General features: G+C 45.9%; 1 protein-coding gene across 3 annotated transcripts in view; it reads right to left on the bottom strand.

Moving 5' to 3' along the window:
- Positions 1–27577, bottom strand: part of LOC147619801 (serine/threonine-protein kinase BSK1-like) — a 113178-nt gene that overhangs the window by 20805 nt on the left and 64796 nt on the right. For all 3 annotated transcript variants that reach the window (XM_086825639.1, XM_086825637.1, XM_086825638.1), the window contains exon 7: positions 9404–9592. In XM_086825639.1, coding sequence (XP_086681765.1) covers positions 9404–9592 — 189 coding nt within the window. The remainder of the gene's footprint in view (positions 1–9403; positions 9593–27577) is intronic.

Here is a 27577-nt window from a genome sequence, read left to right on the forward strand (position 1 = left end):
CTTGGCCAGGTATTATTAGACCCTGTAATGAAACTCTCATAGAGAGATGTGATCCTTTTTTATCCAGGAAAGATGCCTGCAGTTCCTGATGTTGGGCAGTGGCTTAAAGCAATGCTTGAAGGATGCTTTGTTGAGGGCTACTACTTTGCTACCCGAGGCTTCTATGAGGTTCTACTTACTAATCTGTAGCATAAACAAACATCGCCTCTTTTTTTGGAGCAACAGATGGTGCATGTATACCCATGGTCACCTACAAAGGATTATCAAAGCTTCATCAAACATAGTTGCCATGTGTGGGTGGAAGTTGTCACAAAATTCCTTCCAGCTTCTATTTTTCTACTGTTCCTGTGTGGCATATGGAGCCTGACATGACATACATGTATGGCTGGTGTAGCCTGACATAGTGTGTCTGTGTGGCATATGGAGCCTGACATGACAGTACATGTATGGCTGGTGTAGCCTAGCATGATAGTACATGTGTGGCTTGTGGGGCCTAACATGGTGTACATGTATGGCCATGGAGCCTGACATGATGAAAGTCTCTGGGACTAGCTATCTTGGAGATCTTGTGTACTTATGTTATGGAAAGGTTTCGGAAGGATCATGAGCCCTAGACATTTTATCGAATACAACTGAGCAAATGGGTGTTTCTTCCAATATAATTGCACTCATGTGTGTGCATGACTTTTATTTTATCTTTGGCTGAGTTGTCTTGTTTGCCTGGACAACGCCGAAGATTTATGCCTGCGTTGTCCACTGGACCGGGGACGCCTGGGCACCCTATGGACATGTATGTGCACACTTGTTTGGGACTGAAAGGTGATCTACATGTGTTTCGCACGTGGTAAGTATTCCCAAAAACTCAATTTGCTGCTTTATGAGTTCCATGTTAATAATTATGGGTGCAGGTTCACACTCACTTATAAGTGACCGGACAACTTATAAGTGAGTACACATTGAGCAGGACTTATTTAATACACGTGGCGGCCAAAGACCGGGCACTGGACATTATTTGGACCTCCTCCATGTAGGCGCCCCTTTTTGTACCAAAAAAGCACACGTGTGGGCTATTTTTCAGTGGGGAAGCCTTTATTATTGACCAAAAAACCAGATTGGAGGGGGGCGCATGCTTTTCAGGGGTGCATGAGGACTGGTCGGCTCGTTTTCAGCCGGTTGGCAAGTTTCTACAGCCATCCATCGCGACTGAAGTTCACCGGATGCATGGGAGAAGCTGGCCGACTTCTTCTGCATGTTCTCCACTGCTGGCCAGAGGATTTACAATTGAATAGAGGCTCGACAGAGGTTAAAAACTGGGAGGAAGAGTTGATCGGGGGCTTCTAGACAGTTTTCCTTCCGACCGGACGTTTGAAGGCTTATGCACAACTGCTAGTCACTTTCTTCTATGGCTACCATAGTAACATGAACCGTTTCGTCCGTTTCGTCATTTCGTCGTTTCGAAGGTTTCGTTTCTTCTGATTTGGGCGAAACGCAAAGGTTTCGAAGTGACACTTCTTATATACACATACCAAATTTATAACATAGCCAACAGAAAGATGAAGATGCATGTTTTGGGACTAGTGGGTATGAAATTCATGATTTTGGGAGTAGGTTTTCTGGTATTTTCAAAATTTGGGCAAGAAAAGGAGAGAGAAAGAGAGGAGGAAAGAAACAAGTTGGAAGGGAAGAGGGAGGTGAGAAGAAAAGGAGAGAAAGTTGGAAGACAAAAAAAAGGAGAGAAAGAGGAGGAAAGAGGAGGGGTGGACCGCGGAGGAGAAGAGAGAGAGGAAAAGGGAAGAGGAAGAGGAGGCATGGAGGAGGAGTGAAGGAGCGAAAAGGAGAAGAGGCGGAGCAATAGGTTGCGGCCGAGAAGAAACGTCGGATGCGTGAAGTGGCAAATGGGCAACAAACAAGGATGGAAACCACAACAAAAATTGCATTTTCAAAAAAAAAACCTCCCACCTGTTTTTTTGACCTCACTTTATATTTGGGCAAAACACCGTTTCGATGGGCAGGTTTTGTTTTGTTCGAAACGTTTCATGCATTTTCAAGAGGGCAAAACGGGTTTTTATGTTACTATGGTGGCTACTGAGGGTTGGTTGACTGCTGAAAACAGCCTTTGAGGGCTGGTCGACTTGCCCTATGAGCCAGACAGGAAGAAGATGAAGATGTCGAGTTGTCCCGGGATGATGTGGGAGTGCTATGGGCTGTCCATAGTTGTCTTGCATGTGCTTGATGCCGGGAATGCTCACTTGTGCTGAGAATTGTCAGCAAATTCAGATTATGTGATGTTTTCTTGTTTTCATATTGTGTTGGAAGAAACAGGTGCCGCCAGTGGTGAACCCTGGGCACCCGCAAAGTTGTATTGGAAGCAGTCTCCTTCTTGGTAATCTAAAAATAAAGGGGGGGGATCAGCCCATCTTCTGGCCCCAAGTGTGGTGTATTGAGCATATTTGTCATCTTGTTTTATCTAGCATGCTTATGTGTATTTTCAGATTTCATGATTGATTAGATTTTCCGTGTTCAGTTGCCCCTTCCGTTTACAGAAGTTGATGAGCTTCCTGTTTATATGTGCCCTGCTTTACTTTTTCTGGAAAATTCGCTGCAAAGTGGTTTGCCCTCCCAAGTCTTCTAGCAGTGTCAATAGATTTTGCATCCTTTGGGATACAAATAAACCAACTCATCCCCGAGTGGCCTTGGATGTTGAGCTGCCTTGTCTTCGGACACATGAAACTTTCTTCAAGCTCAAATGGGGCAATTTTGCTGGCTCATGTTTCTCTTGTAGAAAGTTTGGACACATGGCATTAGAATGTCCATTGGTTCTTTTGCAGCCACTGGTAGCAACAATGCCACCTTCAGAGGTTGCTCCCATTGTACCCGTTCAGCAACAGAAGGAGAAAAATGTGGTGCAAGCCCTGAATGTCACACCAAATAAGGGGAAAGTAAAAATTGGCACAAGCCCTCCTACAAAAGAGAAAGAAAAGGAGAACAGGAGCCAAATGCATGGCAGACACCCAAGAAAACTGTCCCTCTTAGACAAAGACCTGTAGTGTCTCGTAATTGGACAGAAGGAACCTCCGCAGCGGAATGTTACAAGTGTGGGCAGAATGTGGGCTGTTGTTGTGAGGGGTTACCCCTTGTTTCGACACACTGTGTCAAATCTTGATGTCTCCGTTGGCTCTGGAAATCTTTTACATGCAAGAAATGTTCACAATGATATTCCACTTTATGCATTGCATAGTGATACAGGGAGCCAGGCAGCCATGCAAGTTGAAGGGTAACCTGTTTTGGTTACACTCGTTGTACATATGCATATACCAATCAAATGCTTTACATATAATGTGCAAGGCCTCTGTAATGCAAATAAATAGTTTTTTTTAATCCTATGTAAATACTATGCAGCCACATATAGTTTGTTTGCAAGAGCATAATCAGCATGCTTTTGCTAGTAGACATGGGGTTTCCTCTGGTTATCACATCTTTTATGCAGGGAAGCAAGCCTTTTCTGGTACTCTTATCATAGTTAGACATGAACTTCAACCTCATTTGGCATACAATGATCCCAATGGCACATGGATTGTTGTGCAATGTATGATTGCTGATGAGCTGTATGAATTTGCGAGTGTTTATGGCTCGCAAACTTCAACAACCAAGGCTGCGTTGTGGTAATCTTTTTAAACATATCCATGGCTACCAAATGCTTTTATTACAGGGGATTTTAAGAATTCACTTGCTTATGCTGATAATTCATCTCATCACTCTCATATGATACGCTTTGAGAAACAAATTTGGGATCAAACCCTCACTCTTTTGGATGCATGCAATCTCTGGACACATCCCATGCCTCAACAGTTGGGCTTTACTTTTCATCATTATGCACTTACAGACTACTAGACTCGTTTAGTAGACAGATGGTATCTTCTCTATGCTGCCCAATATGATGCATATACATGCAAAATGTGGATTGATCATAAATTAGGCTTTCAAATAATGCACCTACATGGCTTCGTTTATAATTTGGCATGTCCATTCATGACCATGTTCTACATGACAAAATATTGTTGATGCTAAATAACATTTATCTATCGCATGCTCATTTTATACAGATGGTACATGCTGATGTCCATCCTCTTATACTCCACATGATAGAGGATTTGGAGGTTGCTTGGTATAGTTTTGTGATGCACATGCAGACTGTTATTCAGGATTATGGTAGATGGCATATGGGGGAAACTAGGTTGCAGGTGGCTCAAGCCTTGCAAGAATACATTGAAACTAGCCAATTGCGACCTTTGACAGCCGATGAGAATTGGAATATGACACAAGCCAAACATTGTCTTGACCAAAATGATGCTCGCAAGTTAAACAAGTGGCAAACTCGAGCTCGACAATAGCCCCTTCTTGATAAAGGTTGTTCTTCCAAATCTTTTTTCAAAATCTACACATAGCCAGACAAAAATACTCTATTGCAACAACGAAATTATCTGATGGAACTTGGACATGTAACAAAGCACAACTTGCAAATGTTTGTCGTCACTATTTTGCAGACATGTTTACTGCCCCTCAACCCCCTTCTAAGGAAGTAGTACATGCATGTCATGAACTCTTGTAGTATGTTCACCCTATAGTCACTTCACATGAGGCAGCTACTATGGATGCATCTTTTACTGGGGAAGAATTGGATGTTGCTCTCAAAAATTTGGGTAAATGGAAATCCCCAGGATGGGATAGCCTTACGGTGGAGTTTTTTTGCACATTTTGGGGTGTTCTAAAACTGCCCATCCTCTTGATGGTTAATTATTGTTGGTCTATCGGGACAGCTACCCTCCTCCTGGAAAGAAGGCTTACTTAAGTTGCTACCCAAAAAACAGCTTTGTGAAGGTTTAATGGATTGGGGTCCCATGTCTTTGATGCATGTGGTGTACAAGCTAGTCACTAAGATGCTTGTGAATACAATTAAAGGTATATAGCATGCTAGTCTTCATCCAAATCAGTATGGTTTCTTTCCCAAGAAGGCAAATTATGGACAATATAGCCAATTCTTATATTTGCATAGAATATGCCAAATACACGCACCTGGATGTCCTCATTATGCAAGTGGACATAGCGAAAGCCTTTAATACTATTCAATGGGATTTTATAGCACAGGTAATAGATAGAATGGGATTTAGGTGCAAAATGAAAAATGTTATTTACTGGTTGTATCAAGAAGGTACAATGAAATGCATTTTGGGAGGCGAACCTTCAGCCCCCTGGAAGTTAGGAAAATCTGTCGAATAGGGATGTCCTCTCAATGCTCTACTTTATGCTATTGCTACACATCCGATGCTCCTGCTACATGGAATTTCCATGGGGAAGGGAAATTTTGTGGCTCAAGCCTATGCTGCTGATTCTTTCTTTTTTCCTCGGAATACAAAGCATGATGTCAAGATAATCATGCAAGCTTTGCCGCTTTATGGGTTGGATGTTGGGCTGAATGTCAACTTTGCAAAATCAAAGCTATTATCCCCACTGAAAAATTGTGATTGGCATAGGTTACTCTGGCCAAGCCAAATTGTGCCACCTAATCAAATAGTCAAAAATCTTGGATACCCCACTGGATGGGAGATCTCCCTTAAAGAAAAGATTGAATGGGTGACGCAAAGCTACATCAAAAAATTGAATATTGGAAGCTGTCTTCTTGGCCTTTGTGAAAATGTCAATCTGTCTCCAAGATCAAGGCAACAAAGGGAGATATGCCATGATTATAGACTACACTATTCGCAGACATACAGGAAGATTTGGTTTGCTCGCCCAAGATGCATTGTGGTCATATTATTCCCAATATCCATAATCATGTTCTCGCCAAAAAGGCAGTGCTTCTACTTGATTTTGTGGCAAAATCAAAGCCATGGGCTTGCATGTTGGGCAATATGTGTCTCCATGTGTGCAGAAGCATATGGACTCTGGGTCACCCGTTATGATGATACAGTTTTGATTCTCCCTATGCTACTGCTCTCGTTCATGACTGGAAAGCTTTGTTGCACCACTTATAGTGGTCGACCCGGCCCTAAAACCAAGGAAACTCTTTAGCTATGGAGAACATTCATTGGAGTAGGGTGTTTGAAGTGCCTCTTGTATTATCTCAACCAAGAAAGAATTCACCACAGACGGGATGTTATTAGATGAGCATGGTATGGTTTTCCTCGAGCAGTCTGACATTGTCACTTGGGATTGCATCATAGGTTAATTTGGAGAGTCATTATGGAAATGATGCAACAATTACAACCATTTCCTGTGCTTCAAGAACAAGACAGACTTACTGACTGGCTTTTTGACAAGCGTCTCCCTCAATATACCTCTTCCTTTTCATCAGCTCTCAATTTATAAGTCAACCCCCCCCCCCCCCCCCCCCCCCCCCGCGCGCGCGCGCGCGCGTCCGGGCGGCGACCCCCTTCCCCCTTGGATTCATGAGCATGCGAATCATCTTTGGAAGATGTCTAAATCCTTGCCTTGGTGGAGAGCACCATTGGAAAGGATACGGATGAGCAAATTGCCTTTGAAGCAACGGCTGTTTCTATGGGGGTTTTCCCCATGGGGATTCTTTCGTCACATAGATACATTGCTTCAGCCTCTTGTAGGTGATGCTCACACCATTTGAGACAGTGCCCCATCTTCTCTAGTACTGCTCCCACTCTCGATCCCTCTTGGACAAATTGTTAGGGGGTCTAAATGCACAATTTCTAGGGAGACTTTTTGCAAGACAGTTTTGGCTTTTTGGTCGACTCTCTCCTACATTGCCAGCTTATGCAGTCTTCTTGGATTGGACTAGATTTTGGGCTTTCTAGACTATCTATCATGTCCGAAAGCTGCTTTTTTTTGCGGTTCATGTCAACCCTTTTTCCTTCTTTAGTAGATCTCTTTATCAGTCTCTTAGAGATTCTTATGATCTCAGAGAGCTTGTTTTTCCCCAACTTGAGGTGTTTTCCCACTGTTTCTAATCCGAGTCTTGGTTGTCCCGCTCTGGGACAGCTATGATTATACATTTGTTTTATCAATGAAGCAGTAGTTTCACTATTTTTTTTAAAAAGTGTGCACGTGTGTGCATGCACGCCACAGGAAGAAACAAAGAAAGAAAGTTGCATCAACCGACTATAAAAGACCTGAAAGGTCTATGAAACCAAAATTGTGTTACAATAGTTCCATGAGGTAACTATATCATGGAGAAAGAAAATGAAACAACTAGCTACATATACAATAGTGATCCCACATAATCATATGAATATAAAAATAGCCATCCGGCTACATCATGGATATAGGTACCACCTATAGTATGATCACTCTGCACAAGCAACATTTATGACCTCATGTAGGCTCTCTGTGTCCACCTTCTGTGGAGGCCTCCCTGTGTCTTTGAAGCTTCTCGTGAATCTAAAGCTACCACATTGATGGTGAGTAAATGGCCAACTCATCAAGCTCATGACCTGAAGACTGCAGGTTCAATCCCTACCGCTAATGTGTGATGTCTACTCCACTAGTGAGCTCCTCAAAATCCAATGGCATGCGAGGCCTGGTCATACTACCACGCTGTATCGAAAAGGTAAGTTGTGTTTGTCCCACACATTGATGTAGCCCTCCTGAATGATGTATTGATGTTCCACGCATAGTCACATGGGACGCAAATGGGGATGGGGAACGGGGACGGCAAAGATTGAGAATGGCCATTCCCTGTGACTATAGAGTGACATGGTGTGGGAATGGGAACGGAAAGATGCTGCCATCCCCAACATTCCTGAGTCTAAAAATGCCCATTCCCTGTGACTATGGTTCCAGGCACTTATTAGGCTTGTAGTGGGGTGTATAGGCATCTAGCGGAATCTTAGGTTTAGGTAGCGGAGCCTATATATGTGTGAACCCATCAGTAGCATGGTAACTAGCAATATGCATTAGGATTTGTGGAGGTCAGTTGGGCCCATGGGCTATGGACAGCCCACCAGCCAAGCCAAAGGGACAGGAGGAAGGCAATACGGGGTGCCCATGCATAGGCGCAAGAGGACACCACACGTATGAAACACATCAAATATATGAATATTTGTCCTCTTTTGCAAGTCAGCCAGCCCATATGCCCAGTCAGCCAGTAGAAAAAGGCCCATATCTCATATATAAAGGTGCTTCCAGGCCTTGTCTAAGCATCTGAGAACTTTGCCGTAAGTCCTTGCTTGTGCACATGCCCTGGGCAGCACAAGACAAGGTAAACACAAGGGGAAAGGTGCCGAAAACTTGGGACCCAATACAGTGTACTCTCTCCCGCTTCTCTCTCTTTCATATGTGCATATGTGAAACATCAAGTTTGGAAGCTGAATTTGTGCCCTTATCAAGTTCACAATTCATCGCCAAGTCTTCCGCATGCTACACTTGGCATACCACACCCTGTCATGTCCCAGCTCTGCTAGTCACTGAGATGACTCCACCAATGCGATCCTCAGGAGTCAGAGGCTTTCCAATGTAGACAAGGTATATGAACATCACTATCTGTAACAGTGCATCTGTAAGAGTTTTGGTAGTATGATGGGGTGTGGTATGAAGGGTTTACTCTGAATCAAGCCAGAAAGCATTACAATCTCAAGCCACTCAACCTTCCTCTCATCCTTTGTTCCAAGTTCTTGCCCCCAAAAGGAGCCCTATACATCACCGCCAGAGTCACTGAGGTGTCAAATATCCATCCCTTAGTGATGGGTTTCTCGAAGTGAACCTGGAAACACTGTCTCTCAAGCAGGGCCAATGCAGCATGACTCCTAGGTAGACATAAGATGACGTTATCTCAATAACATCCCATGAAGCCAGGACATCACCGGACAAAAAGTGTTAAAAATCGTGACCTTGGTCTTGCCAAGGTTCACTCTCAAGTCCTGCAGCTCACAAAAGGCCTGTAGTGATCCCAAATGTCTCTCCAATCCCTCTGCTGAATCTGAAATGAGCACTATGTCATTCGCATAAAGGAGGATGGGGACAAATGTGCCTCCAATGGAGATCATGCCACTTAACCTGTCAATAAAGTCAACTATCATGATCATGCAGAGAAAAATCAATGTCACGAAGAGAGGGCATCCCTGCTTCCCCCCGATCGTGCTCATGGATCACCATAAGATTGCAAAATATCCTCTGTTCCCGAGGAGTGTTTGTCTGGGTTTGGCATAATATTGTAAGTAGTCTGCTCTGAGAGAGAGAGAGAGAGAGAGAGAGAGAGAGAGTATTTCTAGGAACTTTTGCACAGTTTTTAAAAAAGCTCCATGAGAAAACAACCTGATATCATTCAAATGAACTACAAAAGATAGCATACAAACTCAATTTGAAGTTGATATGCAACTATCACTATAAAAAACCACAGAAAAAAGCCCAAAGAAGCATGAAATGAACCGGTGCATACCTCATTTCTCCTTTGCAGGAGCACCAATGATTGTACAAGGGCTCTTACATTTGGTCTCTCCCGGGGTTCAAATTGTAAGCATCGTGAAGCCAATCGTACAACTTCAGTTCCATCCTCACTTGTAAACTGGCCTTCCAAGTGCGAGTCCATTAAGGACAACGCGTTTCTCCCTTTGATCAAATCTAAGGCCTGCAACATCAAATCCCAAAATCAATCTCTCTCTCTCTCTCTCTCTCTCTCTCTGCTTGCAAATGAAGATCAATACCAGGATGCAACAAAAACGATACTTAGGGCTCTTGAAAAGAGTTCCACTTTGTAGATGAATGTGGGAGAGGGTTTGATAATAATCCCACATGGGGACTTATGGGAGTTCTAGAATTTTTGTATAAAAGGTGGCTCATTTGAGAGCTTAGACACACTTTGGGCTTTGTTTATGCAAGAGCTCCTTTGAGAGACCTACTCTCCCTCTTCTCCATAGAGGTGAAGACTCTTCTCTCACCCCATCTACATCATTGTATGAGGTAAATCTCTTCATTGAATCATTAGCAATGTCATGAGTCTTTCTCATCCTCTTCTCTAATCATTTTACTCTTATGCATGCTTTTAGTATTTCATTTTTGAGTACATGGATTGATTTGAAGCTTTCATGGAAGCTTGATGCTTGAATGTATGCATGCTTGTAGGAAGATAGGAGTGGAGTGAGGTCTTTCTCTTTGCTTGAGTGCATAGTGATTGTATTCCTCTTGCTTGTATTTGTGAATGAATGGGTGTGTAGGAATGAGGACAAGTTGAGCTTGTGTGTATGCTTAGTCTAGTGTCAAGTGGTGGTAGCCATGAGCATTCTCTCCATTTGTGGATAAGCTCTTGTGCACCGGTACGGGTCGAATCCCTAGCTCCGACAGGGATGCAAATCCCATTGGATTGAGCTACACGTGGATCGTGCTACTCTTACTACAAGTGAGAGAGTTTTCCGTCTCTCCATTGGCGCCGCTGCCGGGGAGACAGCTTGCAGAGTAGGGACGAGATCGGTACACAGTAGTAGAGGATCAGGAGGGGTGGCAGTTCTTTTCAGGGAGGAGCTGCAACCGCTTATACACATAGTTCGGAGAGATGATCAGGCCAGATATATGTGGGTGAGACTGAGGGCCGACACAGGCAGATTCCTGTATATTGCCATATGCTATTTTGCTCCTAGTACATCGACATATGCAGCACCTAGAGGGCAGTCTCCTTTCTCTGTGCTAGATGATGACATATGGGAGTTCTCTAGGGATGGAGACATCATCCTGCTAGGGGACTTTAATGCCCGGATGGGCAACCGCCAGACAGCCTTTTATGATACCTCGGAGGAGATGCTGAGAGAGTTGGACACTCTGGATATGGGATTAGACAGAAGCTCACAGGATGTGGAGTGCACAGAGTATGGGAGATATTTGGTAGATATGGGGACTGCGCATGGGTTGGCCATACTTAATGGCTTGCAGAGGTTTCCGTCAGCAGCTGGATTTACTTGCTTTCCACATAGACATGGTGCTAGCACAGTGGATTATGTTATGGCTATGCCCAGCTTTGTTTCATGCATTGAGGACTTCACAGTTGGATCTCGGCCCATTGGGGTAGTAGTGGATCATGCATTGTTGACATTGACTATCTCTTTTCACTTTACCACAGCTCAGAGGACACGAGGGGCAGATCACACTCGATATACTTTTACCTCAGAGACTGATGCTGTCTACACAGATGGGATTTATAGACGTCTGTACACAGAGGAGCCAAGGAGACCTTTGGAGGAGTTGACACATATACTGACAGAGACTTTACATGATGCAGCGAGAGAGGCATATCCACATACTCGGCCTGGACAGAGACAGCATTCTAGATGTATGCCCCAGAACAGCTGGTATGATGAGGAGTGCAGAGAGACCAGAGCCCGACTGCAGCGGGAGGTTGCTTTGGGAGTCACTACTTACCGACAGTCACGTATTGCCTTCCGACGCCTTGTGCGAAGGAAGAAGCGGGCCTTCCTTGCTCAGCTAGAGCAGGAATTATACCAGCTGTTCTTGAGCCAGGATTCGAGGGAGGCTTGGCGTCTGTTTCATGAGTCCTCCCCTGCTTTGGCCATCACTTCTACAGAGGTCTGGGGTAGTTATGCAGCATCTCTATATACAGTTCCTGGACAGACACCTTTTCCTGACCCGCCAGCACCATGCCCACAGACATGTACTTTCTTTACCGCAGAGATGGTAAGGAAGGCCATTGATAGGATGAAGACTGGGAGAGCATATGATCACGATGGATTGGTTGCTGAGCACTTTATTCATGCGAGAGACATGCTGGCAGAGCTTCTAGCAGTGATGTTCAATCGTGCTATGTGCGAAGGCTTACCCGAGACTTGGAGTAGGTCCACCATCGTGCCTATCTTCAAGTCAGGGGACCCTATGCAGCCAGGGAATTATCGCACTATTATGATTGGTCACACACTAGCACGATTGTATGCATCCATTCTTGAGCAGCAGTTGAGTAGATGGGCAGAGAGAGCTGGCATTCGAGCAGAGGGACAGGCAGGGTTCAGGAGAGGTTTCTCTACTCTTGACCACATCTTGACTCTCCGGGCCATTATTGAGGAGGGCAGGTCGCATGGGCGACGGATTTATTGTAGCATTGTGGACTTCCGCAAAGCATTTGATACAGTGCCCAGAGCCAGATTGATGAGGCGATTACAGGAGATGGGGGTACCCACAGAGCTCATATGGGGAATTATGGCTTTATACAGATCAGTTGCAGGACAGGTACGCACCCCAGAGGGGGTCTCTACTTTGGTTCACTCAACTATAGGAGTGAAGCAAGGTTGCCCGTTATCTCCTTCACTGTTTGGTATGTATGTGGATGAGGCTTCTGACTACATTGAGAGATTGGGGGACAGAGGAGCCCAGCTAGCAGGTACATGGATCCCACTATTGTTATATGCTGATGATATTGTGTTGATCTCTGACTCTCCTGAGGGTATGCAGCGTCATCTGGATGCTTTACATGAGTTTGCACATGATAGTGGATTGTCTATCAACCTTGGCAAAACCAAGGTTATGGTGTTTAACACCACGCCACAGTGGGTTAGGCGATCAGCTCCCACATTTACATATGGGCAGGAGATTGTGGAGTATACAGATGCATATACATATCTTGGGGTAGTATTCAGTGGGCCAGTGTTTTCGATGAGGAGAGCAGCAGAGACTAGATTGACTAGAGCACATGCAGCCCTGGGTGGTTTGGAGAGGATGTGTTCGCAGGTTCAGTTTCAGGAACCTCGAACAAAACTCTGGCTTTTTGACACTCTAGTGACATCAGCTATGCTTTATGGAGTGCAGATATGGGGACCTTCAGTGGGCCATCACAGCGCAGGCGGGTGGAGAGGTATGGAGAGGCCTTTGGTATCTATGATTGCTAGGCTTATTAGAGCCAAGGCTGTGGTACCTCATGAGATTATTCGAGCAGAGCTGGCGGCTGCCCCTCTGGTGATTGAGGCTCTTACGAGATCAGTCTCCTACATACATGGCTTGTGGGATCTCCCCCGAGACAGATATGCACGCCTCGCCCTGGAGTCCTCCCGACAGTTAGCTTTACAGGGAGACACGGCTTGTTGGTATGGACAGATGACATCTTGGTTCCAGGCACATGGTTTTAGCATGGACAGATTGCCTCCCTTCCAGTATTCTATGGAGGCACCCTCTCTCACTCTTACACGGACAGAGATTACCAGACTCATCCGTCAGGATTTAGTTCAGCTGGACATTAGGAGGACATGGATACAGCCGACTGAGGAGCTGGGCACGAAGATGGCTTTCTACAGAGAACATTTTCTTCAGCTCACAGCAGATGGTTTTGTGATCAGACCCAGTTACATGGATGTACACTTGTCTCATGCAGTACGATGTGCTATTGGTCAGATTCGCACATCCTCACACCAGCTTGAGATTGAGATTGGCCGATATAGAGGTATACCAGCTGAGGCCAGGATATGCCGAGTATGCCATGGGGAGCCAGAGACAGAGCTGCATTATATATGCCATTGTACTGCATACTATGAGATACGTGGTCGTTTCCACTGTTTATTCAAAGAGGGTTTTGGACCACTTTCCAGAGTCATGGGGTACCAGGACCAGAGGTGTTTGGGATTGTTCTTGCTTGAGCTGCGGAGACATAGAGATAGCCTGCTTAGGCGCACAGAGAGCCAGACTCAGAGGCACATTACAAACTTCTTTAGTCCGGGCATCACTGCGCCAGATGGACCACAGCAGCAGCAGGACATGGATACCGCCCACACCAGGGGTACACTGATTGATCGTGCGATTGAGCTTGGGTGGTCCAGACGCCCACGACCACGGAGGAGGGCATCCCAGCATAGACGGAGGTTGCAGCGGCAGATTCGGATTATTCTTGCGAGGCATGCGAGACACCCAGTCAGGGTGCTGACCACAGAGGATATTGAGGAGATCCGCCAGTGTCCGATGCGGCACATATTATGAGATGGAGGTACCTCCATAGTGTACCTTCCAGTTCCAGTTTCATTTTCTAGGTGCCAGTAGTATCATCTTTATTTTTCATTTTCTGGGTTTTTTTATCCAGACATTGTATCAGATCCACCATGATGTAACTTTTGGTCTCATAGGTCATTATGGCCTTTTGAAGACATTAATATAACATTTCATTACATTTCATTTCATTTCATTTCATTTCTCTCTCTCTCTCTCGGTATTTGAATGGTTTCATGCACATGGATTGCAAATAAATCGTCTCCCCCCATTTCAGTACAACGTAGACTCCCCACACCTCGACCTCTCACAACAGTAGATCAACCGGATCATCCGGTTGCATCTACTCGGCCTACACATACGCCACACTTGGGTGACATCACCAAAGATAGGGACAAAACATGAGTCTTACAAAGAGCATTTTTTGAGACTCACCAGGGATGGATTCTTTGAGATCCTAAGGAACATGTAGATCCACATGTCACATGCTGTGTGTGCATCGCAATTGGTCACAGCTCAGAGTATCCTCCCACCACCTCCGAGTAGAGACTGGGAGAGCCTAGAACATCCCACCAAAGGAGAAAATAAGCAGAGTAGGCACCATAGGGGAGCTAGAGGACGAGGCCCACTATATGTTCAAATGCCCAACGAATTCTGAGATACAGGGGAAATTTCACTGCCTCTTCTGGGAGGGGTTCGAGTCTCTGGCACGGGTGATGCAGTATGAGGAGAATTCAATGTAAAAGACAACACAATTCTAGAAAACATCACCATCTTCATCAATAATCAATGATCAATCATCATATAGATTCCAATCTCTAGCATCCATAGGCAGCCAAAAAAAAAAAACATCCTAATATAAGTAGATAATGATGAGACTCTTGACTCATAAAAAAAGAGTCCCAAGATTCACTTAACAAAAAAAAAACAAAAAAAAACATCTTCATATAAGTAGATAATGATGACTCATGACTCATAAAAAAAGTTTCCCTGGTGATTGAATCCACATAATCTCAAAAAAATACATACTACATCACCTGCCCCTTGGCCCTCCCTGTTTCGCCTCTTGCCTGCGCCCCTAAGAGAGGCCTTATGGGGATCCGGGACACCGACCGACTTATCCTCGACATAGACTCTTCCATCCCTCCGGAATGGCTGCCCCGATACCAGATCCTTCTCCTCCACAGTGGCTAGGAGTGTTCACCAAGGACAGTATACCCTTGGTAGGTTCATGGTGCAGAGGAGTACTCAGCTTTACTCACCTTCTCTATTGGGATTCATGTAGAAAGATCAGAGACCCCCTTAAAGGACCTTCGGAGATGCACCTTGCGGAGGGTGAGGGTGATTGGTTTTCACGCACATGAGTGGCACATCGCCCTCCACCGGCCAAGGTGGCCAAAGAGAGACTATGGCGGCTACGGATGTGGGAGGACCGGCCTATAACGAGTCTCCAGTGGGACCCGGGAGAGTGGACATGGCAGGATTCAGAGGACAGAGAGGAGTTGCCACATAGCCCCTTCTTTGCCTACACTACACGGCTGGGGCTGGGCCACAGTATTCCGATGTCAGAGGTGGATGGCAATCCAACAGCACCATGACATTGGCAGTCCCAAGGCCTCCCGCCGCATTTTCTTGCAAATTTCTGGAAGTTGTGGTGGGACAGATTTCAACTGCAGAAGATCACCCTTTTCTTGTGGCAGTTGGCGCACAAAAGCTTAGCCATTGGCACTTGGTTGGCCATTGGGGGAAAACTAGCATTATGTCAGAGTGTGGACATCCAAGAGTCTCAGTGCCGCTGTCTTTGGGATTGCTCAAAGGCCCAGGTCTAGCAGAGGTTCCTACGCATTTCCTCTATGGATCGGGCTCCCGCCCATATTGTTACGTGGGGCACCGTTGCTTGGTTCATTAAGGCTGCGATCATCATGTCGTCTAAGGAGGAAGGTGGGGGACCAGCCCTTCAGGTCTCTCACCTTTGTATTTCCATTGTGCCAATTCCCGCTCTGCCTATTGGTCGTTGAACCCCAAGTTCTAGCCAGAGATGGGGGATTTGCAGTAGTATAGCCTCATGGCATATATGGAGAGCTCGTTGCAGCAAATCCACTGAAGGCACCCTCACCCCGCCTGCGGAGTCTATCCAGAGCATCTCGCTCAATATCAGTCATACAGTCAAAGGTCAGTGGGGGCACCTTCAGGGCGGCTTAGACCACATGAGGAAGCATTGGGAGGCCTTCCTCAGGATTTAGCAGCACAGTCCCTTTCTTACAGATACTGGTGACGATCCCTGTCACGACCCTGTGTTTTTCTCTGGACAAGATGCAGATGTGCACGGGGACATGGTGGACAGTGTGAATGGCATCAGGTGGGAGTGAAGATGGAAGCCCATGTGTGGATAACCCCATGTGTGAAAGGGGGCAAAGAGATTTTAGCTTAAAAGGTTTAAAAACCTTTAAAATTTATTAAAAAAGCCCTTCATTAAAGATAATCGTGGCCCTTATGCTATTTTGGGGCCACGTGTGCTTTTTGGGAAAAAGGAGGGGCTGCCAGGCAAAAGAGGCGCCTAACTCTTGTTGAGGGCTGTGCTTTTTCGCAGAGAAGGGCTGGTCGCCTGAAGACCCATGGGCTGGCTTTTTCGTTGGAAAGCGGGCTGCTTGGCTGGGCGCACAGAGCTGCACGCTGAACACCCTCTCTCATGCTCGTGTGAAGGGCGGGGCAGGCGATACAGAGGCTACAGGCGGCTGCAGGACAGCAAGCGCACAGAGCTGGGCGTGCTTTCTCTCTCTTTTCCTTGCCAACAGGTGGGCTGGATTTCAGGCGCAGCATACAGGAGGATGGACTGTGTGTTGCTTGGGCAGTTTTCAGGGCACCTTTTGATAGGAGAAAAAGCACATGGCTGCAGGCGCTTTTCTATCTTTTTCTTGGTGCAAAAGCGGAGGACTGGACTGAACAGGGGGCTGGTTTTTCATGAACATAGACATCATGATGATGGTGTTCAACTGATGGAACTTTCAGCTTCTCTATGCTTTGGATTCGGGACTGTTTTGGGACAGTTTATGGGCTGTTTTTGTGTGGCTGCAAATTCAGCTATGTGCTTGGGTTTTTGGCTGCAAGTACAGGTCATTTGGTTATGTTTCTTGGCATGGGAGTGAAGCAAGCTCGCATGGCTGCGTGCTCATGGAGCAGATTGTTTTCTTCCTGCTAGAAAGGAACAGTGGGACCTACAGCTATGGGTATCTCTATGTTGCCAGATGTTTCATGAGGGAACAGGTAACTAGATGTATGGAAACAGGACAGAAGTTTCAAAGGGAAACAGGCCTAAGGGTTTCATGTGGAAACAGGTCGTAGGTTTTCTCGAAGAAACATGTTTTTGAGTTTCTCCAGGAGAAAGGTCACATGCAGGCAGAAGGTACACGAGTAGACACATGTTTGGTACATCCTTGCTACTGACAAGATAGGGGACAGGGAATCCATGACAGAGATGGATAGTACCCTTGGAAGGTAGAGAGGGTTTGTACAGGTGTGTCAACTGTATGGTATGCTGTGCTGTGATGCGAGTTCTCTTTTGAGAGACAGTTGGGAGTTTGTGTTGTGATGCAGAAGCACTGGATGTGTCAGGGTGTGATGCTGTTCATAGTGTGAGAGGCTATGGATGGTTGTGGCAGCCCTGATCATGGGAGAAAGCTTCTGTATGCAGACTCAATGTGAGAGTCTTTCGATATGAACAATGGCTGGACTTGTTTGTGGATGCCGTGTGGACAAGAAGCCAGATGCAGGTTCTTTGCAGGCTTCAGGAGTTCTACTGGGACGGCTGAATTACCAGCCTTATATTGTAATCAAAGCTCTTAAAATCAATTAAAGAAATACCGCAAGGGGCGCCACTGCGATTTGGGGCCAATCGGTGTCCGTGTACTATTTGCAGGAGCACTCTAGCTCCCCCTGTTTGTTTTCCTTTTCTAGGTCCTCAATGGTGTTGAAGTGTTTTATGTGCGAATGTTTGTTTCACCGCCCTTTGCTTTCTGAAGGCCGGTTTACAATCCCACTGGGCATTACAAACCACCTGTGTGGTTTATCCCCCCCCTCCCTCTCTCCCCTCCCACATTGTATGAGATAGCCTTCTCCTCCTAGAGCGGCCAGCCAGAGGAGAAGTGCATCCTCCCCTTTGTTCATCTTGACTAGCGTTTCCCTTTGGAAATGGATTTGTACTTGACCATTTTGGTTGTTTTATCGATAACTAATAGAGGATCTTGTTCCTGGAAAAAAAAAACAGCGGGAGTAACTCTGAGTCTCTTAAGGCAGCCAAATGCCTCGTCATCTAACTACTGACGCACATGAATGGATTAACAAGATTCCCATTGTCCCTATCTACTATCTAGCAACCATAGCCAAGGGAACAGGCTTGGAAAAATCAATGGGAAAAGAAGACCCTGTTGAGCTTGACTCTAGTCCTATGTTGGGAAATGCCTTGAGAGGTGTAGAATAAGTGGAAGCTTTTGGCGCCAGTAAAATACCACTACTTTTCACGTTATTTTACTTACTCCGTGAGGTGGAGGCAAGGCTTGGCCCCTGCTTCTGGTCTTAAGGTGTGTCATCGCCTCATGGGGCCGGAGAGAGAGAGAGAGAGAGAGGGGGGGGGGGGGGGGGTGCGTATTATGGGAGAAAGAAAGAAAGAAATAAAGTTATATAAACGTCTTCAAAAGACTGGGTCTATGAGACCAAAACTGGTACAATAGTGTCCATGTAATCTCATCATGGTACAAAAGAAAACAAAGACTAGAGCTATGAGTTGGGAATGTCAAATCCGAGCCATATGATACAAAATGGGACCATCATCATCATACAACCTATGGAGCTAATCCCCGAGTAGGAGAGGACCATCAAGGATATCGAGCATGGGGTTAGCCTGTGAAGGCTCTCCAGATCCGCCAGGTGTGGGAAGGTGGCTCTATGCCTCTCCAAGATCTCTTCAAGACGGGGCTGATATCTGTGTTGCTGGCAAGGTCCATGGAGCCTGGAACATCAAGCTCATTGCAGTGTCATGGCCCAAACTCAAGCCACACCAAAGTGGGGTCTAGTGTGTGGGACCGAGGTTTGCTGCTTATCATACGGGAGAGTATCATGACATGAGGCCTCTCTATCTTTGGCCATTTGGCCGTTGTAAGATCCGGTGCCCAAAAGGGTGCTCCATACATCAATGCCAGAGTGACCAAGGTGTCAAATGGTCACATCTTGGTCCTCAGCTCCTAGAAATGGGCTTTGAAGCACTCTCTTCATAAGAGCAAGAAAAGCATAGCCTCTACAGCATGGCTCATTGAGAAGACCAGTCTAGTAAAAGTTACTCCCATGAGTGTGCAATCTCCACTGGGCTCCACATGTAGGTGAGCCTCAGTCGAGATGTGAAAAGAGGGGATGTGTTGAAGACCATAACCTTGGTTTCTCCAAGGTTTACTGTGAGATCCCACTATAATGTGTCAAGATGCTTCTGGAGAGCCTCTACAGAATCTGCGAGATAAGCACAATGTCATCAGCATAAAGTAGTATGGAAACAAGGATGCCTCTTAGTGATACATATCCTCCCCCTCCTCTATCAATAAAGGCCAAAATCTCATCGATGTAGAGGCCAAAGTGGTGGGAGACAGTGGGCATCCTTGCTTCACTCCAATGGTATTAAAGATCTCCTTTGATAATTCTCCAGGGCATCTCACCGTCCCTATGACCAACTCATATAATGCCATAATCCCCCATATCAAATGCTTTACAGAAATCCACAAAGCAACAGTAAACGCATCAGTGTCGTGCTCTGGCCTCTTCTATGATGGCTCAGAGGGTGAAGATGTGATCCAAGGTGGAGACTGAGCTGGGGAAGCATGCATGCCCTCATGCTCTAAGCCCATGTCTCTCTGTTAGTGTGCTCAGCTCCAAAGAAAGAAAGCAAGAAAGATATATTAAACGTCTATTAAAGACTCAATGGCCCTATGAGACCCAAGTGTGTTGGATATTTCGGAGCTCGTATGTAGACACTTGTGTTCATCTGTGACCTACCCCCAAAAGGGCTATGTATGTGTGTGTGTGTGTGTGTGTGTGTGTGTGACCTTGTTCATATGTATGTACCCGCTTGTGTTCGTCTATGAACTGCCCCCAAAAGGGCTATGTATATGTGTGTGTGTGACCTTGTTCATATGTATGTGTGTGAACACCTGCCTACGTGTGAACACACCCTTGTATCCGGATAAGATAAGTGTATACCATGTGGCATTAGTCTATTGTAGTGTGTATTTTGATTGAGTCAAAAGATAAGGTTTACAAGCTACAAAAGCATACACTTGGTGAACATTGTACAATAATCTTTCATATCATTAATAAACCATCATTCAGTTATGCAACCCTCTCCCTCCTCAACATTGTCCTCTCTCTCTCAACACCGGCGGAGACTACAACAGAGGATCAGGACCATACTAGCACGGCATGGGAGACGTCCAATGAGAGTACTCACCATGGAGGACATTGAGGATATCCGCCATCGACCGATGAGAGACATCTTTGGATAGTGATGTGTATGATGCTTACCTTTGTTGCTGGAGTTTTCCTCCCAGATGTTATCCATTAGGAGCTCCTAGTACCGTACTTTTCCTCATAGTTGTTTCAGTTTTAGTTAGTTGTTTAGTTGGTTTTTAGCTTTCTTTACACAGACATTCTATCAGATCCACCTATTGTTGTAACCTTTTTGGTCTCATAGGTCATTTTGGCCTTCTGAAGACGTTAATATATCATTTCATTTCATCATTTCTCTCTCACTCTCTCTCTCTCTCTCTCCCCCCCCTCCACAGCTATGGAGGATATCCCCCTTAGGGCTGTGTACTGCTAAGCCTAACCCTAAGGCCTGTGGCCTTAATTTGGTATCAGAGCCTTTGTCCTTGCCCCAACTCTACTCACACTCAACTGCAACCAGCTCTAACTCACGCTCAGCTGAGACCCGCTCTATTGCCCGTCAACCAGCATATGGTCTTGAACGTCGTCCATCACCACCACCATAGCCCCTTTCCTTGAGCTCGACATCAACACCAACAACAGCACATTGCCGGCCTGCAACCCCCGCCTCTATCAGCTCTGCAAACAGCCTTCAGTTCTATGTAGCTCCATTCAACCTTGACCACAATTGCTTGCGTAGCAAATACATTCTGTCTGACGTCCATCTTTGCAGCCTCAACTGGTCATCGTCGTCAATCACTGACGAGCTCCACGTCTGCCACCTGAAGCCTTGCACATCCAATCGTCATGTCTCAGCTCACAGCCCGCTCCCATTTTTCACATAAATGGCCACCGTCGCCGGTGCTCGTGCCCCCACCGGACTGTTCCCACCTTGACGTCAGTTCCAACCTGTTTTCACCGTCGGGTGCTCTTTTTGTCAGAGCTCACGTTTGGGCTTCTTCCCCACCTAGCAGCTCTCACTGCATGCGCTTGGGCTTATTCCACATTGGCCATCTCTTCATCTCAGCCAAATCATCAGCGTCTCTGGCCTCCATCTGCAGCTTCTCCACACGTGTCACCTCATCAACATCATTGTCATCATGACCAGACAATCGTCACCATTAACACAACAACAAAAAATTATCTAATTAAAGCTCCTATATTCATGAAGATTTAGGGCATTTGCAGAAATCAGCAAAATTGAAGACCTTGCATTCAAGAAAAATTGCGGGTTTTTAATTTCAAGGCAAAAATCATCAAATTGAAGCTAACGTAATCGGTAAAAATTGGGGTTTTCTCCAAAATCTGTAAAATCAGCTAATAAACCCGTCTACACACCCAAATTTGGGGGTTTTGCCAAAATTGACCAAAATTGGTCAAACGGGACCACCATTTGACACATTGAGGTCTTCTTAAGGTCATGGACGGGTCAGTAGCGTGGAAAAGATGCCGGAAAAGGCAACACCACTGGCATCGAACAGGGGATTTCACCTTGATTTCCTCGGAATTTGTAATTTTGATGTTGTGTGTGAGTCGGGGTTCTCTGCTCGGGATGTCCCCCGAAAACTGAAAAATAATCCTGTGTGTTATGTTTTCCCGCCAAGTGTTTGTACCACCTTGTGTTATGAAAGGGTCAGTATTTTTTCTAGTTTAACCCTAGATAAGAGCTAGGGGGTGACTAAGTGTCGGCCTCGCTATCTCGGTCTTGCACTAATATGAGACCACCATGGATGCGAGGTGTAGATGGCGATTCTAGCTCTTAGGTAGGGTGGATGGGGTAGGTGGTAGCATCTTCTTTGCGTTGCAGACTCACCACCTTGGCTCCGAAGGGGGGTTTAATGGGTATTGCAGAGCTTGTATGTGTGTCCATCTTTTGTATGTACCTGCTTGTGTTCATGTGTGTGTCACCATTCTGGCCTTTTTACCAACTTTGATCAGTGTTTTGGGGAAATCCCACACAAAAAACGGAACCAAGGTGAAAACGGGGATTTTCTACAAAAGAAGGGATTCATTGGCATGGATAGGCCTGAAAGATAGTCACAAAGCATCAGTATCATGGGATTTTAATCATGTATGTGACTTATATGGTTTATGAGTCAATGTGTTCAGACATCATTAAAGTTTGGCCGGACATCTTATTGTTTGGACATGGATTCATGGACAAAAGAGGGCACCTATGGTTGAGGGCCAAATTTGGCGTACAAAACTTGGGCATGAAGATAGAGGAAGCTAAAAGTGACTTCCCCAATTATATTTAGGGCTGAATCATAAAAGGCATGAAGGGGCAGTTCTTTTTGGGGAGAAGGTGCACAAGTGCTCAGGCCGGCAGTAGCTACTACTCTTTCTCTCTCACCACAGAGAGACACTGCTACGGACTCTTACCACAGGGAGAGGTGGGCGACAGCTCCAGCTCACTGATTTCTTCCAGAGATCTATCTTAGTGCCTATCCTGACACAGGAGGGGAGGTTGGGGAGATTTAGGGATACATTTGGATATTCTATATGGGCATGATCAAAATCATAAAGTACATTAGTTAGCATAGCCTCGGTTACACTTCAGCGCGCTGCGGACCACCGAGCCAGACGGAGACCGAGAGCACCAGGCTACCAAACTCCCAGACTACATCAGAGGGAGATCACAGAGATACGGGCTCGACATCAACACCATATCCAGAAGCGGCTAGCTCACTTACACTCACACCCGGAGATCATGCTCCGAGGTATTTTTGCCTCGCCATCGCCTATGTATCACATATTACACCCCCATTATGGTACTGGTTGGAGCTAGACAGATCTGCATTGCATTCTTGTATACCTTGCGCATATAAGTTGCATACTAAGCCTCAAGCAGTACTGCTCCATCCATCACACCCCCCCACTAGCTCAGTACTTTCATAGTTTATTTCATGTTCATTTTGTTCTTTTTTTCTTTTTTTTTCTGGACATCCAGAAGACATTGACAGTTGTACATTGATTTGTCTCATAGGTCGAGTTCGGCCTCTAGTAGACGTTAATACAGCTTTCTTTCTTTTCTCTCTCTCTTCTTCCTATTGGAAGACAGAAGTGTTGTGGGCGTTGTTTTTGTTGGTCGCCTACAGACAAGCCGATAGCAATGAATATCTCTCTCTCTTGTTTAACTGGTTGCTATAGAGGTGCACGCCATACAAGAACACTCCTCGTAAGGAGCAGGCCGTAGAGCAACAACGCTGCTTTCTCTTTTGGTGGCCGCCCTCAAGCGGGTCATACGGCAATGTGTGCTCTCCCTATTGGCCAAAAGCAAAGCTGGTCATACAGCAACGTGTTCTCTCCCGACTAGCTACTCTTTATGGTGGTTTGTATGGACTGACTATACAATTTGCTTCTCTCCTGTGCTAAAAACAGGCTTTCAACAACGGGCTGTTTTGGGGCAAATTCGGAGATTGTTTGGACTGCTTTTGTGGGATTGTTTTGGCTTGGCTTTGTGAAGAGAGCTTTGTTAGAGAATCTCACATGTGCTTTGTGAAGAAAGATACCCAAGATATCTATGCAAAATCCGGTTCTGATTGTGTCACAAATACGGAAGCGTGTACACAAAAAATCTTATCCAATGCATAACATCAAGGCATAATACATAAGCATCTGGCAATACATAATCATGCTTTGAAAACCACTAAAACAACAATATGAGAAACCTGCACAAAAAACAGCACTAGGGCTGAAGTTGGGCCACCCGCCCCCCCCCCCTCCCCTCCCCCGGCCTCGAGGTATCTTTATTACCAACAGAGTGTTCTAGTACCAGACAATGGGTGCCAAAGAGTAAACACTCTAGAGGCTGGTACCAGATATATCCAGAATATGATGAAAACAAATAAAACAATTGCTTGAGGCCTCAATCTCAGCCTTCCAAGCGTTCCTCGGGTACAGCCATACTCTACTTCGTGACCACACCCTCTAGCAATAGTGTTGTCCCGAAAAACCAGCCATGAAAACCTAAGCTCTGGCCACCCGAAGGTTCTACCCTTAGAGCCACAGCTTTCACGCAGGTTTAGATATTGTTTGCCTTCCAATTTGTCACGAAGAATCTTGCTGAATTGGACTGAACGACACTGTTTTCCGCCCACAAATATGCTGTACAAGTCACCCCAAGAGATGAGATGGTTGCCCTGTTGTTTGCCTTGAGCCCAGAGCCTTTGGAGCATCAAAACACAGCCCTGAAATCTGTTGTACAGCAGTCAACCAGCCCTGTAGAGGAGCCAGAAGTAGACGCCTGCTGAGAGAGAGAGAGAGAGAGAGAGAGAGAGAGAGAGAGGAATCGCTTCTGTCTATAGCAGTTATGGAAGCAAGCGATCAGCTTTAAATCAGCCCTGGAAGGAGTCGACCAGCCTTGGAGAAGCTGTCTAGCATGCCAAACTGACACCTGTCAAGAACCCTAGAGATTTCCACTCCAAAAACAGCTGCAAGGAGGCGCCTAGCTGCTTTTTGGCTTCTCCCCCTCCCAGATTAGCAACTCGTGGAGTTATTCTTGCATGATGGGCTGCCCACCTTTTTTTTTTTTTTTAGAAAGGAGACTTCTATTAAGTATGAAAAAATTTTACAAAACGGAAATTTCACACCAAGAAAGGTGCAGATCTCAACCAATCAGGAGCCCTGTGCTGCCAATAGGGTCCCGAATGAGAGGACGTGAAAAAGATACCAATGTCCCACTCTCTCATAAACTGGCTACGCTTCCTCTCCGCAGCCCTCGAAGATCCCTGGATTCTGGCCCAGGTAGCCATGATGGTGTGAATAATATCACTCCAAATCCTGCAAAGACACTGAGAAACAAGAACGGGAGTACCCTCAATAGCCTCGATGCATCTAGCCTTCAAGATATTCCAGGCTGAGATGCTAGCAATAATCTCCCAAGAACTGTTTAATGTGAAAGTGGCAAATCCTGAAGACAACACTGCCGAGCAACTCCTTGCCTAACCATAGTGGCCAAGCTCCTGTCAGTCCCCTCAAATCTCAGCTGTGACCCAGACTGTGTCAACCAAATGATAAACCCAAAAGAAATGATAGCATCCCTCTTAATCCTACCAAAGAGGTGTGCAATCACAGACCAAACCCTCTGTGCTTCCTTGCATCCCCATAAACAATGGTAAACTGACTCCGAAACTCCTGCACATCTAGGGCATGCTAGGCAAGCACCAGTAACTAACCTCCACTGATTGGTGGCCACACCACCATGAAGAGAAACCCAGATAAAGGAGGAAATCTGTGGCTTCCTATAAGAATTCCACAATCTCCGCCAAAAAACCCTCTGAATGTCAGTCTGTCAAAATGCCGTAAGATTCCCAATGGGGTCTAAGAATAGGGACACTCTGAATGTGTCCCAAGATAAGATGTCTGGCATTCCGTACCGTATAACTGAAAAAAGGCATGCTTTTCAAGGGGTTACAAGCATCCTTCCACACCCACTCACCGGGGTCCCAATGCAAATGTCTGATAGGGCAGCCACCATACAACCAAAGGCTAACACTCTCTGTGACCATCCCTGGGGGAGGGAGGGGGAGGGGGTTCAACATAGACGTGCTTCCCTAACATGCCAACAACTCTGACAGGACGAATCTAGGGGCCCTCAATAAGGTCCTGCACGTCACATCTCTCCAACTGCCATCCATCCAGTACAGAAAAAAAGACCGGTGCATCATCCTCCCTAGGCAAGGGGAGACCCATAACCTGAAGAGGAACACCTGTCCCAGAAAAAACCCCAAACCAAGAATGATGACGGTCTTCCAAGAAAGATCCAGTAATCCAGTGGTTGGGAATGGCTGCGTCAATCTGTGCAATCCTCCGACTAGAGCCTCTCAAATTCTGCGTGAGATCCAATCTCTATACCTCGGTGAGGCTCTGAAACCTCTTCCAAGCCAACATTGTGGGGCAAAGCGTCTCCCAGCCAACCCAAAGAATATGCATAGCTGCCCCAAGAGGCCTACCATGCACATCTAAGATCAAATCATTCCACAGAATGGGCTGCCGGTTAACTTCCTCCGCTGAACACGGGGGGATGTGTACCAAAAAACTCCTCGCGCAGTACCAAGCCCGTAGGAGGAACCTAACCAGGGGGGATGAAGGGGAGCGATGAGCTGCATCCGTGTATCACCCCAGTGAGATAGCTATGTTTATGTTTTCTTTCTGTTTTATTTTCCATTCCATGATGAGATATGCCATGGACATTATTGTATCACTTTGGTCTCATAGGCCCACTGGGTCTTTAGTAGACTCTCTCTCTCTCTCTCTCTCTCTCTCTCTCTCTCTATATATATATATATATATATATGTATGTATGTATGTATGTATGTATGTGTATGTGTGTGTGTGTGTGTGTGTGTGTGTGTGTGTGTGTGTGTGTGTGTAGAGGTAATTCCACTAAAAAAAAGTGTGTGTGTAGAGGTAGCACATAGGAAAGAGCACATGGCAGAGGTCCAAAAAGCACGAGCTCACAGTAAATGGGCATTCTATAGAGAGGGAAGGGTAATCATCACCGAAAGGGACCAATGATGGCAGTGAGGTCTATGGGACAAAGGACATGCTGACAATAGAAGTGTGGAATTGCAACGGGACACTAGTGACTATGGTCTGTTCCCGGCGGTTTTATGGAAACATACAGTGGGAGACAACTGGTCTTCTACACTGAGACTCATCAGAGTTTGGAGAGAGGTCTTCGCATGGGAGTTTGCATATCTCAGCCATATGGTAACAGTAGTGAAAAGGGATGAGGAAGCTAGATTCATGTGGGTCAAGCTCAGCTTTCCGAAAAGGCAGCAGAGCTTATACATTGCTGTATGCTACTTCCCACCAAACACATCTAGATTCTCCTTGCAGGACTCTTCCCCGTATATGCCACTTTACAGTGACATTGCGGATTTTTCCACACAAGGAGATATCCCATTGACTTCAAACCACAGACACACAGCTTCCAATCTCAGCCATATGACTGATCGGGACCCAACCATCATGTATGAGCTTGACCCCACTAAAATGGGCACCAATATGACCTCAAAGGACATGGGATTCGCAGCAGTCGGCAGAGCCTTACTAGACATGGGTGCGGCACATAACTTGGTCATTTACAATGGCATGTCTAGATGGCCCAATTCACATGTTTCCCGCACTAGGAGGGAGGAGTACAGTGGACCCCCAGCCTTCACATCCCACATAAAGG

This window comes from Cibotium barometz, chromosome 32, assembly GCF_041138505.1.
Source record: "Cibotium barometz isolate CiBa-2024 chromosome 32, ASM4113850v1, whole genome shotgun sequence".
NCBI lineage: Eukaryota > Viridiplantae > Streptophyta > Polypodiopsida > Cyatheales > Cibotiaceae > Cibotium > Cibotium barometz.